Source organism: Quercus lobata, chromosome 4 (assembly GCF_001633185.2).
Source record: "Quercus lobata isolate SW786 chromosome 4, ValleyOak3.0 Primary Assembly, whole genome shotgun sequence".
Classification (NCBI taxonomy): Eukaryota; Viridiplantae; Streptophyta; class Magnoliopsida; order Fagales; family Fagaceae; genus Quercus; species Quercus lobata.
Window position 1 is genome coordinate 35,926,114 of NC_044907.1, and position 18,893 is coordinate 35,945,006.

Sequence of the window (18,893 nt, forward strand, 5' to 3'; positions counted from 1 at the left end):
CTATATTCTATATAACCATTTATAGTAGCCATCAGTCAAAGTCCTATTGATACCCAAAACTTCTCTTCCTCTCTCTCTCCCTCCCTCTCTCTCTCTCTCTCTCTCTCTCAAATAATCAGGCTTTTTTTTCCTGTATTCTCTACCTGTGGACCATAATCTCTCTCTCTCAAATACATGATAGTCGCTATAAAGCTTAAAAAATAAGGTAAAAGAAGAAGGAACAAACAACAATATACTCCTCTGCTGCCCCTTTTTCCTTCTGTACCAAAACAACTGTTTCACTGGCAAGAGTGGCAACTCCACCCAAAATGAGCCAGTGCGTTCCAAGCTGGGATTTCGATGAGAATCCCAGCCCTACTCCCAGGCTTTCTCTTCGTTCTAACTCCAATTCCACTGCTCCTGATGTCCGCATGTACTCTCTCTCTCTCTCTTTATCTATATAAAGTATAAACATATATAGATATATATGTATGTGTGTACTATACTTTTTTTTGTTCGTTTTTGTAAGTTAATTATAGATGCAATCAATTTATGCAGGTTGGGCTATGAAGTAGCGGAGCTAACATGGCAAAACGGCCAGGTAGCCATGCACGGCTTAGGTCTACCACGCGGGCCTGTCAAACCCATACCTTCAACCTCTTCTCTTGCCAAGTACAACACTTGGGACAAGCCACGCGCTAGTGGTACCTTAGAATCAATCGTAAACCAGGCCACTCTGATACCCCACAACCACCGCAACCATAACAGCAACAATCACGGCCAAAAACCCCGCTCTTTCGATGGCGGTGGCGGTAGCGACATGGTCCAGTGGTTCCACTCCCGTGCAGCCGTGGCCACCACCTCGGCCACCATGACTATGGATGCTCTAGTCCCTTGTTCCAACTGCACCGACGACCAAACCACAACCCAAGCCGGCCTTGGTGGCAGCGGCACGTGTGTAGTCGGGTGTTCTACACGCGTTGGGTCTTGTAGTGGCCCTGTTGGTGGTGGTACTATGACGCATGACCAAGACGAGAATGTCATAATAGAACGCGCTAACAACGAGGCGCGTGTGGCAGTCCCCGCCGCGGCTGCGGCGGCGGCGGCAGCACCCGAATGGAGCAGCAGAGACCAAAGCGTCTCCGGCAGCGCCACGTGTGGGAGGGATAGTCAGCATGTTACACTTGACACGTGTGAGAGGGACTTGGGTGTGGGGTTCACTTCCACTTCACTGTGTTCCATGGAAAACACTAGCCCTGGCAAGCCTTGCACTAAGGCCACCACTACTGGTGATGACCATGATTCCGTTTGTCATAGCAGACCACAGGCAAGCTAGCTAGAAAACATTTGATAATCATTTCACTTTTTGTTTTTAATGTACTTGTTTTTATTTTATTTTTGTTGTTGTTGCAGTACACTTAAACCTGAAAAAGCAATCTTTTACGGTAGATTTGTCGACTGTAACTAGTGAACTTAATTGAGATTATCGCTCATAATGGACTACTTCAATAATTAGGAAAATCCTAATTATTGTAAAATGGTTGACTGTAACTTATGAATGCAATTGAAATCATCGCTACTTTAATAGTTATGAAATTTACTGTGAAAAGAAAAGTTACGTACATGATCATGATTGATATTTAATTTAGTTGGGTCGGTTGTTTTATTCTTATTTATTTATTTATTTATTTTTGTAAAGAGGGAGGCACGTGATGTGGTGGACAAAAAGAAGAGTTCAGCAAAATCCTCAGTCTCAACGAAACGGAGTAGGGCTGCTGCTATTCATAACCAATCTGAACGTGTATGTGCTCTCTCTTTCGATGTGGGATAAGGCATTAAATAAAGGAGTAGGGGGAATAAAAGCCCACCTTTCTTTTTCTTTCTTAATTGAATAACGCTTTTACTTTTTCTCTAAAAAAAGATGGAATTGCTTTTAAGTTCTCCGACAATGATATATGTGGGTTTAATTAGAGTGAATGAAATAACATATATAAATGGTTAACCAAATGATTGGATATGACTAAATCCACAATACTTTCCTAGTCACAAATGGGTTAGATTTTATCCATAATAGATAGTCAAACCGTATAGAAGATTTGGTAGAATTTATTTTATTTTATTGATGAATTTAAGAATGCTTTATGTGTGTTTTAGAAAAGAAGAGATAAAATAAACCAAAGGATGAAGACACTGCAGAAGCTGGTCCCCAATTCGAGTAAGGTATAAGTTCCAATTTTTTGGCTTTTATGCATAACCTTTATGGTATTTTTTTTCTCTCTCTCTCTCTTCATATTATCTCTTGGCTAAGCATTTATACTAGTGCTTTTATCACGTCTACTTTTCAATTCCATCTTATTGGACATAGTATATTCAGCGACTTTTTTAACTAGGAATCATGTGAGTATGTGTGACACTTATCATAACCTATAATAGAGTTCTTTTGTTTTCATTCTATTGGGGAAGAAAAGGACAACTTTAGTGTGATAAGGTTATTCTCTCTTAAGTTTCACATATTAATACACTGTTTAGTATAGTATTAAAAAAATAAAAAGCCTCAAAGATTTAGATTAGATATAGCAGGCAGTGTATGCAAATGGATGTGGTCCACTCAATGTTTGAGTACATGGCTGTGGGTATTTTGGGACTGATCCGATGATTTTAGTCCACATACGCAATGCTATGGGGGACAATTTGACAGAAGGTTGTTAGGTATGGAGACAACTACCTGCTCTTACAATAATCGCTTCACTTGGTAGGGCCTAATTAAGCTTGTGTGAAATCAGTCATTTCCATGTTATTAATCTCTAGTTTTTGGTACTAGTACACTTAAGTAACTTTTGTGTAGAGAAAGAGACAGTGAAAGAGGGAGAGAGATTTTGAGTTATGGGTACACAGATGTATATTTGAGGTTAACTTAGATATGTATTTTTCCATCTCTGTTCTATGGAGCGGGCCTCTCACAAGTATGCGGATCTTAAACGTGGTCATATGACAACCAACTAATAAAAAGTAAGCATCTCCCAAGTATGTGGATCTCAAACGCGGTGGTATGACAACTTGCTGATAAAAAGTGCATCTCCAATGAATTAGGCATCTCTACCCTTTTTCCCACCATAAAATATAGTATCTCCAACTGAGGTTAGCCGTTCTGGAGAATTGGTTGGTGGATTGGATCAACACATTTAGAATGTGTCTTTTCAAAACCATTATTTTATTATTCTACCCAAAGAGGTTGCAAGAACTATTTCCTGCATCCACTGCATGCAGAGAACCAGACTCGTTTCTGATAAAAAATGAATAAACAATATAAAAAAAATATTTTAATGGAATAAATGAAAAAACATAAAGAGTGAAAAATTGGCTATTTACAAAATAAAAAAGGAGGTATTTTGACTTGCTAAAATAGAGAGCATTGCTGGAGATGCTCAAAACTTTTGAGCTCTGCATAGCAGAGTTATGTACATAAAATATTGGATAGTAAATGTAGTGCAGAGATATAAGTACCATATAGTAGACAAAGAGTTGATCCTCCTGAAAAAACGGTGAGAACCAGGCCATGATATTCCTGACAGTTCAATTTTCAGAGTGCAATCAATTCTGCAAAAATTTAATTTCATTCCAAGTCATAAACTTTGCACATACACTATCTAATTGTGCAAGTTGAAATATAATTTTGGTGATGGTACATAACTAGTTTTGGAGTACAAACATTGATTGGTATTCATTCTGAGAAACTTCCTTGCATTACTACAGACTGACAAGGCTTCAATGCTTGACGAAGTGATTGAATATCTGAAGCAATTGCAAGCTCAAGTCCAAATGATGAGCAGAATGAGTATGCCACCAATGATGTTACCAATGGCCATGCAACAACAACTTCAGATGTCCATGATGGCACCAATGGGCATGGGGATGGGAATGGGCATGGGACTTGGTATGGGGATGGACATGAGCAATATCAATCGGTCCAACGTCACTGGCATCTCTCCTGTTCTTCACCCTACTGCTTTCATGCCTATGACCTCATGGGATGCCGGCTCTGGTGACCGGATACAAGCTACTTCACCCGCGGTAATGGCAGACCCCTATTCCACATTCCTTGCGTGCCAATCACAGGTAAACACGTGTTAGATTCTCTGTTGACAATTCAGCCACAGCTTGACATTCAGTGTTGTCAAATTTTATTGATTTCGGAAAGATTTTGCTTTTGTTTGCTTTTTCTTTGGCTTTTCTTATAGTGATTGAAAGGAACCTCGGTTTATTATGTTGAACAACAGCGACTGAGTCATTTGTTGTATACTGATTTCAATCAGGACGAGTCAAATCATATTTAATCTTGCCTTAAGGAGTGTTTACTTTGCTAAGATGATGACAAAATATTAGCAATTATTTGTAGCATAAATCTCGGTCATATTGAAAGATACGATGCTTTCTCTAAACTTTCTTAAAGTTAAGATTCATTTTGACTGACTTTATAAAAGTTTTTAATTTATTGAGTCTTCAAAATTCAAATGACATGACACATTGACACCCCCCACCCCCTGAGAGTTGCTTAAAAAAAGGAAGAAACAAAGTTTTCTTTGTAAATTGTTTCATTTCTACATTTTTTTACTTGGTTTTTATGTCATATATGTTGCTGAATTTATAACTGTCAGTTTCCATTATTTGTTTAGAAACTTTTTTGTGTGTGCCTATATTTTAAAGATCTTGGTTAGTAATTCAATGATCTTTGAGATCATAAAGATGACGATTAGTATAAAATTCATTGCAGCCAATGACCATGGATGCTTACAGTAGGATGGCGGCGGCCATGTGCCAGCAGCAGCAGCTGCATCAACCTCCACCTTCTAGTTCTAAGAGCTAAGCTTTCTGCAATCTTTGTTTCATTGCTTGCCATGCCTATCTTGGGATCAGTACCAGAAATTGGGTGCGTGAGGTTGATACGGTTTAATTTGTGTTTTCTGCAAGAGCATAGATGCAGGGGTGGTGTGTTTAAATGATGCAAGTATCTTAATGTATTTTAGCTCCAAGAGATGAGCAGATAGCTAAAATTAGAGCCTTTTTTGGGGGTAATCAGTTAGTAAATAGTTGGTGTACAATATTCTCTTTTAATTTTCAACTGATTAATTTGCAACCACTATAATGATTTTGTATTTTTTGAATGTATAATGTATAATGTATCTTGATTTGTTATTATTTTTTAATTTCATTCTGCAATATTGTCTCTTCCAGTTAATTTTGCACCCTAAACCTAATTAAGCTAAGCCTTGTGTTCTTTTGACTTGTTGAGCAATTAAGCTTAATCATGTGATTTCAACTTAAACAAGGTTATGAGGTTCTAATTGCTTAGTGAGCTTGATATTTCAATACAGTTGTGCAATTAATTATATCCAGTCCTTTGACAATGCTATCTAACCTGCTAATAAAGTCTCTATTGTCCCACCTTGTGCGTCAGGGATAATTATTGTGTGGGGGTTTAAGGTTAGAGGAAAAAACAAACAAACAAAAGAACTAGAGAGGGGAAAAATGGGGAGTGGAATCCTTTGTACTATGAGAAAGTTTTTTGTCATAATTTGTTGAAATTGTCGACTAGTGAAAAAAAAGTGGTTGATCCTTGTGAAATTGTCGACTAGTGGTTGAAATTGTCGACTAGTGAAATTGTCCATTACTTACTATCAACCATTTCAGAAAGTTGTGTTAAAAGTTGTTTCCTTAGAAGAACCATTTTAATCTATTGGAGGTCTCTTGGGTACTTATGACCTATACAAAGAGAGATGGATCTCTATTTTTGTTTTTGGGCAAAATTTAGATACAATTTCTTAAGCATTTGTATCATACATTCCTCAATTAAATTCAATCATGTGATTGCATTGACTAATGTAGCATAAAAGATGTTACTTTTCTTGGTGATAATTAAATTTAATAATGTGATATATTAGTCAATGCAGTTACATGATTTAAATTTTTTATACTAATTGCATGTTTGAATTAATTAGAAACCTAAGATACAATATTTAAGAAACTTTTAAGAAATTTTATTTAGGTTTTGGGCTTTTCCTTAAACAATTAAGTCATTCCTCTTCCAGTGTAGGGAATTTCGATTTAGGTCTTTTGTTCAGGAACAAGAGTTTTATCAATTGAGTATCCATAGGGGTGTCAATGTTCAACCCAATCCGCAAACATGACATGAACCTGACACGTGTTTTTTCAGGTTAGGGTTGGGCCTTAATGGGTTTGGGTCATAAACGGGTCGACCTGAAAGCGACACGATAAGAAACATGTCATAAGCGGGTCAACCCGTGTAACCCGCAATAGACATAATTGACACGCTAATTTATTTGTGTTAACCCGAAATGACCCACTTAACACAACCTGTTTAATTCGTATAGCAAATAAATATTTATTTTATTTTAGATTTGTTAAATACCTTTTATATCCAACATATATTTTAAATTTAAAAAGAAAAGTAAGTAATTACAAAAATTTACAAAGGATATAATTGGAAATTGAAACTTTACAGACCCTAGAACTACTAATACTTTTTTTTTTGGTATAGAACTTGCACAAATGAAATTGGATGAGTTTGTGGAAGATGTTATGAATTTGGACATCAACAAAGAATCTATGGATGGTAATCGTGGTCATAATTAGGATTAGTTTACTGTTTACTCAAATTCTTTCAATATTGATACTTAGCATTTGGCGAGTTCCAAGGATATTATATTTTTGTTGAACTATGTTATTTTATTTTTGTTAAAATTTGTTATTTTGAATTTGGGTTGAAGTGTATGAACTTTTTTTGGAGTGTAAAGAACTTATTTCTAGATGAATGTTATATTTTTGTTGAACTATATTATTTTGAATGTGGGTTGAAGACTTGAAGTGTATGCACTACTTTTTGGGATGTAAAAAAAATTATTTCTAGATGGATGTTATATTTAATATTATGCAAGTTGAAATGGGTTGTGTTACATTTGTGTCAACCCAACACGACTCGTTTATTAAGTGTATCAAATGGGTTAGGTCAGGTCAACCCTCCTTGTTAACAGGTCAGGTTAGAGTTGAAGGATCATGACACGATTATTAAATGGGTCGGGTTAGGGTTGAGCCATTTAGTTGAATACCCCTACCTCGACATGACACGAACCCGACACAAACCCGAATTGACACCCCTAAGTATCCATTGATCACAATCCTTTGTATTGTTGAATTTCAAATTCTTTAATGCAAACAAATATATTAACATAATGTTTTATTTAAAAAAAAATGAGTAATCATGTTTTATGAACATGCGATTTGAGTTGAATTCGACTTGTCATCCAATTAAAAAAAGTTATCAGCTACCTACCTAAGATTTTATTTCTTAACAAAAATTAGTCAAATAACATTTGTAAGTTTTATATTATAATATTTAGAGTCTAGTTATAAAAAAAAAAAATACAAAAATAAGATGCTAAAAATATTTATTATGTATATGGTGTAAAATTAAATTGAATTCTTTCTCAAACTTCTTCAGGATTCTTATAATTAATAAATTTTCTAGGAATCAGTTGGTACCACATCATAGAATTAATCATTCTTATATAATAATGTTTCAAGACAAGAGTTTTGTAGTCTAACTGGTTGACACATTTTGGTCTTTCCAATGAATACATCCTAGATTCAAATTCCTCCTCCCCAACTATCAAACTATCAAAAAATACAATAGTATTTTTTCAAAACATTTTAATTACCTTTAATTTCTAAAAGATTAGTAGAATTCCTTTTTCTTGTAGGGTCATCATCACTTCACATGAAGTGTATTTCTATAAGTTAAGGTCTTGCTAGATTTTTGGATGGAATATATTAGGTTAAATTGTACCTCTATAATCAAACTTTAACCCTTATTTTGTACCTAAACTATTAAATATGTTATTTTGTTACTTATATTTTTAAATAATTCAAAAAAAAAAAAAAAACTTGTCATCAACTAAGGGATAAAAATTTTGATGTAACAAATGAAATTCAAGTAACTTACTGGATTATATGAAGTGGCAAATTGAATATCTCAATTTCCAATTAGTGAGTCTTTTAACCCTAGAAAAAGCATTGACTTTTTCACATTTCCCCCTCTCAAGTGTTTTGTGAAGGGCCCGTGTAAGTGTACATGTGATAGGGTGTGAAAAAGTCTCGTGTAAAAATTGGTATTTGTAGCACCACTCGTTTTCCCATCGAAAGAATCCAATTCCAATTGAAAAGAAAAGAAATAATCAAAATAAAAAATTCCAAAATTCTCTCTTAGTTGTTGGGGTACAATCGAAATACATAGAGAATTTTCTTTGAAACCCTGGATGTCATTACCACCGACTTCTTCCTCTTATTGATGTTGCACACTTACACAGTGGTTGGGGCCCAAGTGTTCAATATCAATGGGTACTTATTGGCGAAGGGCATAGGGACCAGCAAATTCATCGCATTTGACTTGGATGATGGAGTAGCAAGCACACTGCACCTACATTAGGGCCCTGTTTGAGCTCACCCTTTTAGACCAAAGTAGCAAGGAGAACCACAAAGTGCCACAACCACTTCAATTGCATGCTTGACTGTGGAGGGTATGCCTTTAAATGTAAAAAAAAACATATGTTTGGGAGTATTTTAATTTTAACATTTTCAATGTGATTTCAAGTGGTTCAATGCCTTATGTCAAGCTTCGAATTGATTGATTATGCACTTGGATGAATTATTTGAATTCGTGTTTAGGAAATATGGGTCGGTATTTCCTTAATTAAGAGGGATTTTTATGCTCGAAGGAGGAAATGCAAGTAATAGTGAACTATGGAAAATTAGCAAATTAAATTGAAAGTTATCTAGCACCATGACTAATTTCTAAGTAAAATCAAAGCTCATTGAGCTCTAAACACCAAGTTATGCATGATTCAACTAATTTTAATAGCAAGCAAGACATATTGAAGCCTAATCATGACTAATTTCTAAGTAAAATCAAAGCTTATTGAGCTCCTTGACACTAAGTTATTCATCATTAAACTAAGTTTAATTGCAAGTAAGACAGAATGAAGCCTACTTAATCTAAGCAATATACAGTTCAATGGTAAAAAAATGCTGAGCAACAAATAGATTATAGCCTAAATAAACATTCTAAACACTAAATCAAATCAAAGACAATGCATTATGGATCAAACAAAAATAACAACTAAGAACTTGAATCAAACCAAAATTAACTTGTTTAAATGAGATTAATTTCAAAAACAAGATTACAAGGAACATTTACAAGTACGAACACCTTTTAAAACCCTATGAACTATTAGAGAATCTCCTAAGGAACTACGATTACAAGATAATGATTTATGTATAAATAAGTTAGTTAGAGGAGGGTGGTGTTGTTTCTTAGAAACAAACACTCAATTTGTATTTGAGACTTAACGGTTACTGATGGTTGTTCTCTTCACATGTCTCTCTCTCTTTGGACTTGATTGGCAATTGCTACGATGTTGGAAGCTGTTTTTTTAACTTTTTTATTTTTATTTTTTTGAGAAAGGTTTTTTTAACTTCTTCAAATTGCTTTGATGCCACATTCTTTCATTCTAATAATTGCCCCAAGAAGTGCCACATCTGCATCCCACATATTTCCCCATATTCTAATGCTTTTCACACATGTAATCCTCCTGTTTTGCTATTAGTCATCTTTTTAACAACTCAGGAAAATAACCTCGATACACGATCCTCGTATGTTATTGGTGTAATCGTAGGACAATCATGTGTTTATGACACCAAATTTTATGATCTATGATTGATATGACAGTTATCACAGCTTTTAATGATTTTAAAATACCCCTTCGGTTGGAATTCCTTTTACTACCTGCCTGTTCAAGCACCACTTTTAAAATGCACTTTGCCACCTAATTCAAGCACCACTTTTTATGGCTTGAACCAAGAAGTCCTATCAAGAGATGGAGAATAAAATTCCATCTAGCACTTCTATTTTAAGTGCCTCTAACCTTTGCTTTTAAAGTGCAAACTAGATTATTGAGACCAAAAAACCTTTTCTCCCTTTACAGTTGCTAATCGTAAAGTAGATGTGGGACAATCCTCTTCTTTTCAAATTTCAAGTGTTATTTCTTCTAGAGCCAGTGTCCTGGCCTTGCTTTTTCTACAAACTTTCCCGATAGAGTTAATCCTAAGTTTTTTTTTAGGGTCCGTTTGGTTGGAAGGAATGATGAAAAAGTGAGAAGATAGAAAATGAGGAAATGATCGATGGAAAAGTGAGAGAATAGAAAAGATTTTAATTTGCCTCGTTTGTGTTTGGTTGGAAGGGTAGAAAACTTTTTTGTTTGGTTAGGAAGAGAAATGAGAGAATAAAAAATAGAGTTTGTATAAAAATACTCATATGTCTTTATTAAAAATGATGCTCAATTAAAAAAAAAAAAGGGCAACCAAACAACCCAAAAAGGCAATCACCAATTTTATTTAAAAAAGAAAATTCATGCCCAGTATAAAATAAGAAATAAATAAATAACGTCCAAAAAAAGGGAAAATTATTAGGTACTTTCAGAGTATCATAAATGCATAGTTTCCCCTTTCACATGAAAGATGAGTCCCACCTTGAATTTAATTAGTGGGACCTATTATTCATGTGAGAGGAGGTAGTAAGTATTTATGGTACTCCAAGAATACACAATAATTTCCCCAAAAAGAGATAATGTATGCCTGTATGTTTATCACACTATATAAAAAAAAAAGAAAAAAACAAAAAAATCAATGTTCACTACTGCAATTAAACCCAAAAGAAGAAGGAAAAAAAAAGAAATAAAAAATTGGCAGGCAGCACAGTTACACCTAGTAGCCAAAAAAGTAAAAAGGAAATATGACAATTTTGTCCAAATATTTTTACCCACTTTTTTCTCTAATTTTCTTCCAAATTTGGAGAGATTGTGTTTTGCTGGAATAAGAGAGAAAGCTTGTGGGCCTCACAAAAATCTTTCCCCTTTTCTACCCTTAACCAAACAACCACAAACACCGTTTTCTCCTTACTTTTCTCTCCTTTATGTTCCATCAGCTCTATAATCACTCCAACCAAATGAAGCCTTACTTTACAAACAGTGCATCAACATATCATAGTAAGTTTATAACTTGGGATGATTGGGAATCTATCATCTTGATCGAGTCTTACCTAGATCTCTTATACACAATGAATATGTTGGGTGACTCGTATGCATACACACATCGAAGAGAAATGGGTCAAATTTGGGAGACCATTTTAATATCGAAGTAGGTGTTCCTATGAGCACTAGCATAAGATGTGCTAGGTGCAAAATTTTTAACATTTAGCTAGGGATGGCAATTTTTGCTCGACATGCGGGTACCGGCCCGGCCTGACCCTAATGGGTCAGGTTTTACCTGGTCCGATTAGAAATAGGGTTGGGTATGGGTTTTTTTAAAAAAAAACCTGAAGCGGGTCCGGGCCGGGTTCAGGTTTTATAAAAAAATTCGAAACCCGACTCGAAACCCAACTCGGATATAACCCAGTACCCTGGAATTACAAAAAACCCCCTATATATATAAAACTAACCCTAAGTTTCTCCTCACCCTCATTTCATTTCACCTCAGACCTCATAGCCTCACACCTTCGCCTCTCATCTCTTCAGCACACCTCTGCCACTTCGCCTCTCATCTCTAGCTCACAATCTCACTCACTCTGTCTCACACGGCTGCCTCTCCCTCTTCATCTCTCAACTCTCTCACTCACACGGCCACAAGCCCACAAGCAGTCAAGCACAGGTTGTCAGACACAGCTCTTAACTCCGTTTTGTCCTCGCCGTCGCTGGTCTCACACTGAAACACAGCTCTCTACCCCTCTCATCTTCCTTGTCCATGGCCTCATGGCCTTGCTCCGCCTCGATCTTCAAATTTTTTTTTTTCTAGGTTTAGTTCGTCTCAATGTGAGTTTGTGTTTGTGTAATTTTGAAAGGGAAAATCATAGATCTAAAATTTGTGTTTGGTTTGTGATTTTGAAAGGGAAAATCACAGATCTGACATTTGTGTTTGGGATTTCTGCGTTTATGTTTGTGGTCGTGTTTGGATTTGTGTTTGTGTTTGTGATTTTGGGCGAAAAAATCATAAATGGAAGTTTGTGGTTCTTATTTTGGGCTTGGCTGGGCATGAGGGGACGGGGCTCACGGGGCCCGCGGAGGCCCGACAGGGTGGGTTTGGGATTAAGAAAAAAATCCGTTTAATAAATGGGCTGAGTCTAGGTTTCTGGGATAGACTCGCGGGTTAGGTCCGGGTATGGAAAAACCCAGCCCGAACTCGACCCGTTGCCATTTCTACATTTAGCACACTAAACACAAAAAAAATCACCCCATCAAATATGTCAAATGCCAAATAAATTTGACATAAACTATAATAACATTCAACAATAGGAGCATACGGGGAGATATGGTATAAATAATTAAGTATTTGGTTATTTTTTATTCAAAATTTCTCTTTCTTCATGACTGTTGGGAATTATTTAAGAATTATTTAAACTTTCTCTTTCTTCCATCTCTTCAATAACATTGGGAACAACAGAAAATAATTAAAAATAATATTTAAATAAAGTAGTAAAAAAATAATATATGATGATTGATATATTGTAAAGTAGTGTGCTAAAATAAATAAAGTAAAATTTTTTATAGAAGAAAATAAAGTAACTTTTTTGATATATCAAAATATATATTTTTTTAGAACGCAATTCTCTAATTCGTTGATTTTAGCAGCTTTATCCTTATTGTGGTCTCCTGAAATCAATACCTTCTATTTTTCTAAGGGCTTTATGAGCCCATCCATCAAAGACGTTTTCACCTTAATTGGTTTACCCTTGGATGAACTTCTTGTTCACAACAAACTCTCCATTGATTTTGTCCTAGAGTATACTGGTCCAACAACTCCAGTGGCCCTAGATGTGGTAGTTTACTATCCTCCCAACATAAGAGATTTAATTAGGAGTGATTTCAAATTAAACCATATACTCTTTAGAAGTTTCAAATTAAACTCTATACTTTCAAAAATATGTAAATTCATATTTAGTTTAAATCGGATGTTATTTACTACTAGTCGCAGATTTACACGATGCGTGAAAATATATAATTATATTTTAGTTACGGTATAATATATAATTTGTTCTCTAAATTTTGTGGAAAATAATTTTTTCTCCCAAAAATTTAAACAATTTTTAAAATTATTTTTCATTTATCTATCTCAAAAAATATATCATCATTTTTGTAAGGACACGATTCGTGGCGGACCGTAACAGTGTCGGGTTCGCACGTGAAAAGGCCCTAACAATATCATTTGTAGAGCGTGGGTTTGGAAGGCTAGGCCTTGATCGACAGGTGGTGGGTTTTTCGTGGTGTTCGTACAAGTTTAAGTTTTTCTTCACCCCTGGAGTCTTTCTCCTGGAGGTGGGCTGGGAGGCTCTGGTTTTTGGCCATTTTCCCCTTTTTCCCTGTTGGTGCACCTTCCTTTTTATTATATAGTCCATCTTGGTTGATCCTGACCCTCCACTTGTAGGTCAGGCAGGAGTTTATTTCTGTATCCATCCCATCAACCGTCTCGTCTAACTTTCTATTAGTTGCATGGATTGAAGTTTACACCGTCCAAACGTCTTTTCTCATTAATCAGCTCTGGATATTGGCAGGTGCATTTACTGAAGAGGGGATTCATTTTCCTTGGTCCAATTTCACACCCTGCTTCCCTATGGGCCCCATTCCGTTCACATCCCCTTGAGGGGGCTGTTTGGGGATTGCCTACACCATGGTGTTGGTCTTCCCATTGTAGCTCTGGAATGCCGAGGACAGGGTAAGTTCTCAGCCGTTCCCCTTGCTACCTCGGCCACTGATCATTCGTCTTCGGCAAGATACCTCCTCGGCACGGGCCCTGGGCCCAGATAGAGTTTGGGCCGGATTGCAGACCTCTCGGACCCACAATTTTATTATTTGGATTTATTTGATTGATATTATTTATTTTTTTAGGCAGTCCATATTTTGATAAATTATGTTATTGTGCGTTATATTTTCCTAATTTTTTTTCCTAAACAACTAAACTATTTGAGTTTCAAATATATTATTCAAAATTTTCATTCTCTTAAAAAGAGATATTATATTTATAATTTTTCTTATTGTAGGAGTAACTTCAAACTATTGATTGAGTTTTGTTTACTAATATAGATACATGAGATTGGAACTACATATTTCATAAACATTCCTAAGAGACTATACCATATTATAAATTTAATATTTAAAATGATATGTTGGAAAAAAAGTAGATTTTATGTCTAAAATTGAACACTTCACCTATCAAAATGAAAGAAAATAATATGTATGATAATATTGTTGGAATTATACTTAAAAAGTAATAATTCAAGAGAAACAAATATAATACATCTATCAATTAAAAATTATATCATGTGCATACGTAATAAAAATCAACAATAAGATGTGAGAGATTTACATACTAGATTATGTTATTCAAAGACCTCACAAGAAATCAGGATGCTCTCCCCAGCTGGTCAGGATTAACAAAGAGTTTTATTTTCTCTTTCACATCCCTTGCAAGTGTGGCCTTGAAATTTTTTTTAATATTCAGAAAGGACATGACTAGCCATAAAATCATTTCTATCGTAATAACAATTCATGTAACAGATATGTTACATTCATTAATAAACAACTTCATTAATTAGATTCATTAATGAATAAGTTCATTAACGTGTCATTACTTTTGTAACTCCATAGTAATGCATGGATTCATCTATCATTCATATCCAGAATCACTATAATGACAACACCTCTTATAGGAGGCCAAATTACTGGCAATGACACGATAGATTTATTAAAGCCAACAGTCAACTTACATGAATCTCATCATGGAAGGACTTTTGAGATTATTATGCACTAACCATCAAAAGACTAGCCCTTATTGTCTTTCATAGTCTGGGCAATTTTAACTTGCATCTCCTTTTCATCATGGTCCAACAATATACCTATAAGAATAGGCTACATCATGATGGATATGGTCAAGTCAAAGACTATAATGAAATGATTCATAATCTTAGTCTACAATATCAAGTAGTCATATTTCAATATTCCAATATTTTACATCATAAAAATATTGCAAAATTTCACAAGAAATTTTGAATAATTGATTATTGATAATAGAGACATCATAAAATATCATGTTGGGCCACATTATTCTAACAAACATAAAGAACACATAATCATTTTTTTTTTTTTTTTGTGACTACATACATTTTATTTATTAAGATTTAATTGCCTTTAACTAGATTTTCATATCACATTTTTGTTACTACGCTACTGTTAAGCCTTTTCATCGGTCACATCATTGGCCGCATCATTATTCTTTTTATTATTTATTTTTTACTTTTAATTTTTTGACAATATTAAATATATAAATATATTGGCTTCACAAATTCATCTCAGACAGTTTTAACTTTACATATTCATTTTATTTATTTATAATTTTGATGTTATAATTAAATAATAAATCAATGAAAAATAAAAATAAAAATATTGTCTATACATATTCATCTTAGGAAGTTTAATTTTAATAGTTGATAGATACATTCAAATACATAGCCAACATTGTATTTGATATAAATTCAAAATCTCACTTCCAAAATAACTAAGTATTATGTCCAAAAAAAGTTAAACAAAAGCTAAAAGAGGGAGAGAGTAGATTTGTGATGGAAAACTTAAAAAATCAAACACACTACCAAATCTTATATAAGATTCATCAACCTAAAGTAATGTTACCAAATATATATATATATATATATAAATAGAGAGAGAGAGAGAGAGTAATCACCTTTTTCGGGAGAGAAATAGAAAATAAAATGAGAAAAAGAAGCATAAAAATAATATAGTCATAAGTCAAATACCAAATTATCCAAGCCATGATATATAATAGAATAACATTATATTCTTGTAAACTATATATATACGCAATAGAATAACATTTAACAATCATAGAAAAGAAAAGAAAAAACTTAAAAACACGAAACCAAATTGCAACCGAAAGTAAAATTCTAAAGAACACATAAATACATCAATCTAAAATAGAGATCCAACAAATAAAATATTCACACAAAAATAAAATATGAGAGAGAGAGAGAGAGAGAGAGAGAGAGAGAGAGAGAGAGAGAGAGTAATAACATTTTCATGTGTGAAGATATGTATAGAATGGGAGAAAGAATGTCATATTTATAGTAATAGAATGAGAATAAGAAGAGAGTCAAAATAAAAGTAAGAAGAAGAGATAGACGAAGAATGACACTAAGGTTGAGAGTAGTGAAGAGATGAAAAGGTAAAAGAGAAGTTATTTATTTATTTATTTTTTGGATATAAGATAGAATTTCTACTCTAACCTAATCTAAGTATATATGTATGTGAAGCTTTCTCCTGGAGACTTGAACCCCAGCCCTTGCCCCTCATACCCCACAAGTACTTATACTTGTAGAGTGACCACCGCACCAAGGGTGCGCAGTGGTGGTAAAAGAGAAGTTATGGTTGGAAGTAGTGGAGAGAAATGGGAAATAGGTAGATGATGTGGCTCGACAGGAACGTATTAATAATAAATGCTACGCTTTAGTTTTTAGATATATATAGATTCGATCAATAAACTTATTTTTTATACACAATTTTATATCACAAAAACTTAAAATTTTAATATTTGTTTGATGACATAGCAAATAATCTTTAATTTTCTTGAAATTTTGCAAACATAAAAGATATAATAAGAACATACAATTGAACAGTTAGATTTTTAGAATTTACTCTCAATATAAAGATATACGAGAAGTTTGAATGATTTTTCTCTAAACTAGTTTGGAGAAAAATTTTGTTATTGTCCTTGTTTCCTTGTGGAGAACAATGCATATGAGACTAGGGTTCAAATTGTGATTTCCTCGGAGTTTTGAACCCTAAACGTTTTTATTAGAAATACAAGAAGGTTTCAGTTGAGTCATATAGTTCTTAACAAATTTCATCCAACGATTATTTACTTTTTTTTGTTTATTTATTTTAATTATGTGAATCATATATTTGGAGACGAATGAGATTATAAAAAAACTCAAGCATAAAGTAAATCTATTTGATTGAAAAAAAATAACAGTTTATATTTATATTTTGTATGACAAATAAAAAATTACATTATTTTGTTATTAACCTTGATTAATATTTTTGTTTGAATTAATTTAATTTTCAAATTTAGCCTTTTAATTGAGTCGGTCATTGAGTTGCCACAGGCCAACAGTGAATCCTCAAGTCAGGTCAACTGCACCCCACAAATTTGTTGTTGATGCAAATGAAGACATGTAACATGCAATGTTTGCTAAAGATAAACATATAAATGATTGGATACTGATTTGTCAGCTGGGGATTAAGGGGCCGCCACATATATTTGACAAAAGAGGCGTTCCACATCTCTATATATATATTATTATTATTATCATCACGCTATTCAATGAATGACTTTACTCTTATTCGTAACATCATCACCTTATCACCACAGTCCAATTCTAACATATCAGTATTTTAGAAACAGTAAAATCTAATTGAATTGCTTAGTTGTCTTTTTTGTAGATATTTTCTGAATAATTTATTTTTAACATACATAATATATGTATATCAATTTGTCCCTTCAATATATAAACGAAGTAAATTAATTCTTATTATGAATCCACTAATTAATTTTTTTATGACATGGACCACTTGGTATTGTTCATCCAAACATCATTTTTTATTTATTTATTTTTTCGTGGGTTGCTTCTTGTGAGACAGTTGCGAGCCAATTGCGAAATCCATTTGTTCAACTTTTGAAACTTGATTTTTTACTAATTTCTCATACTCATCTCTTACAATTAATCCCACATGCATACAGGGAAAATGATTAAAGAAATTATAATCAAATTTGACATGAAATTAAAACCAACATAATATAGTTGGAAATCACAACTTTACACATCTTTATCACTTTTTGATTTGATATTCCAAAAGTTCAAGCCTTGGAGGGTTTGAGTCTCACTCAAACTCATTATACAAGGTCTTTTCCCTTCTCTAGAGAAAGCTTTTGAGAAATGTCATAAGGTGGTTTAGTAATCCTTTTGTTCAGCACACGACCAAACCCTCAATTGCTTTAAATTTCCCTCAAAGCCCCATAAATATATCGGAACTCTGCCCAATTCATCATAAACGCAAAACTTTAGTCTCAGGATCATTGATCTAATCCTAAATCGATCATTGAGCTTTGTGTATATTGGTAAAGTTTTACTTGAACATTTTATTGTTTGATCTTTGATACTACTCTCAAATCAATCAAAAACATGTTTGCATTTGATGATATAAATTTGGATCAAAACATGCTAGTTTTTAATTTAAAACTCAAATGTTGATATGCCGCTAGTTTTTGTGAATGACATGTTGTTTTTTCATTTCTTATGACATGTTGGTGACCACTATGCTCTAGAAGACTAATTGCATTGGTCCTAACACTTTCCCACTCACAACTTAGTCTCTGATCTTAGATCATTTTTTCTAGGCTAGCTTTATTCAATATAATTTTGATCTTCTTAGAATGTGTTTAGGAAACAAATTCATGCATTTTTCTTAGATTATACATAAAATCAAGGCTATGTAATTTTTATTTTTGTATTCAATGAGTGGTAAATTCAATTTATTCAATCAATGAAATAATGTTTTTATTTATTTATTTATTTTGCATTATGGTTTTTTTAATTAATTAAAATAAGTGGTGACTCCAAATATACAATCCCTAGATTAAATATCATCAGTCGAATCTCTATTTTGAGAGGTGATTCACATAACCTCACATATTCAAGTGAGCTTAGTCAAAATAAATTTTCTGCA

At 33.7% G+C, this 18,893-nt stretch overlaps 1 protein-coding gene across 1 annotated transcript; it reads left to right on the forward strand.

Annotated features, from left to right (window-relative positions):
• Positions 1–5,172, forward strand: LOC115986522 (transcription factor UNE10). Its single transcript, XM_031109636.1, has 6 exons — positions 1–412; positions 538–1,306; positions 1,679–1,780; positions 2,134–2,199; positions 3,733–4,095; positions 4,751–5,172. Exons 1-6 carry the CDS (start codon positions 309–311, stop codon positions 4,841–4,843), a joined length of 1,497 nt encoding a protein of 498 aa, XP_030965496.1. The 5' UTR covers positions 1–308; the 3' UTR covers positions 4,844–5,172.
• Positions 5,173–18,893: the final 13,721 nt, after the last annotated feature.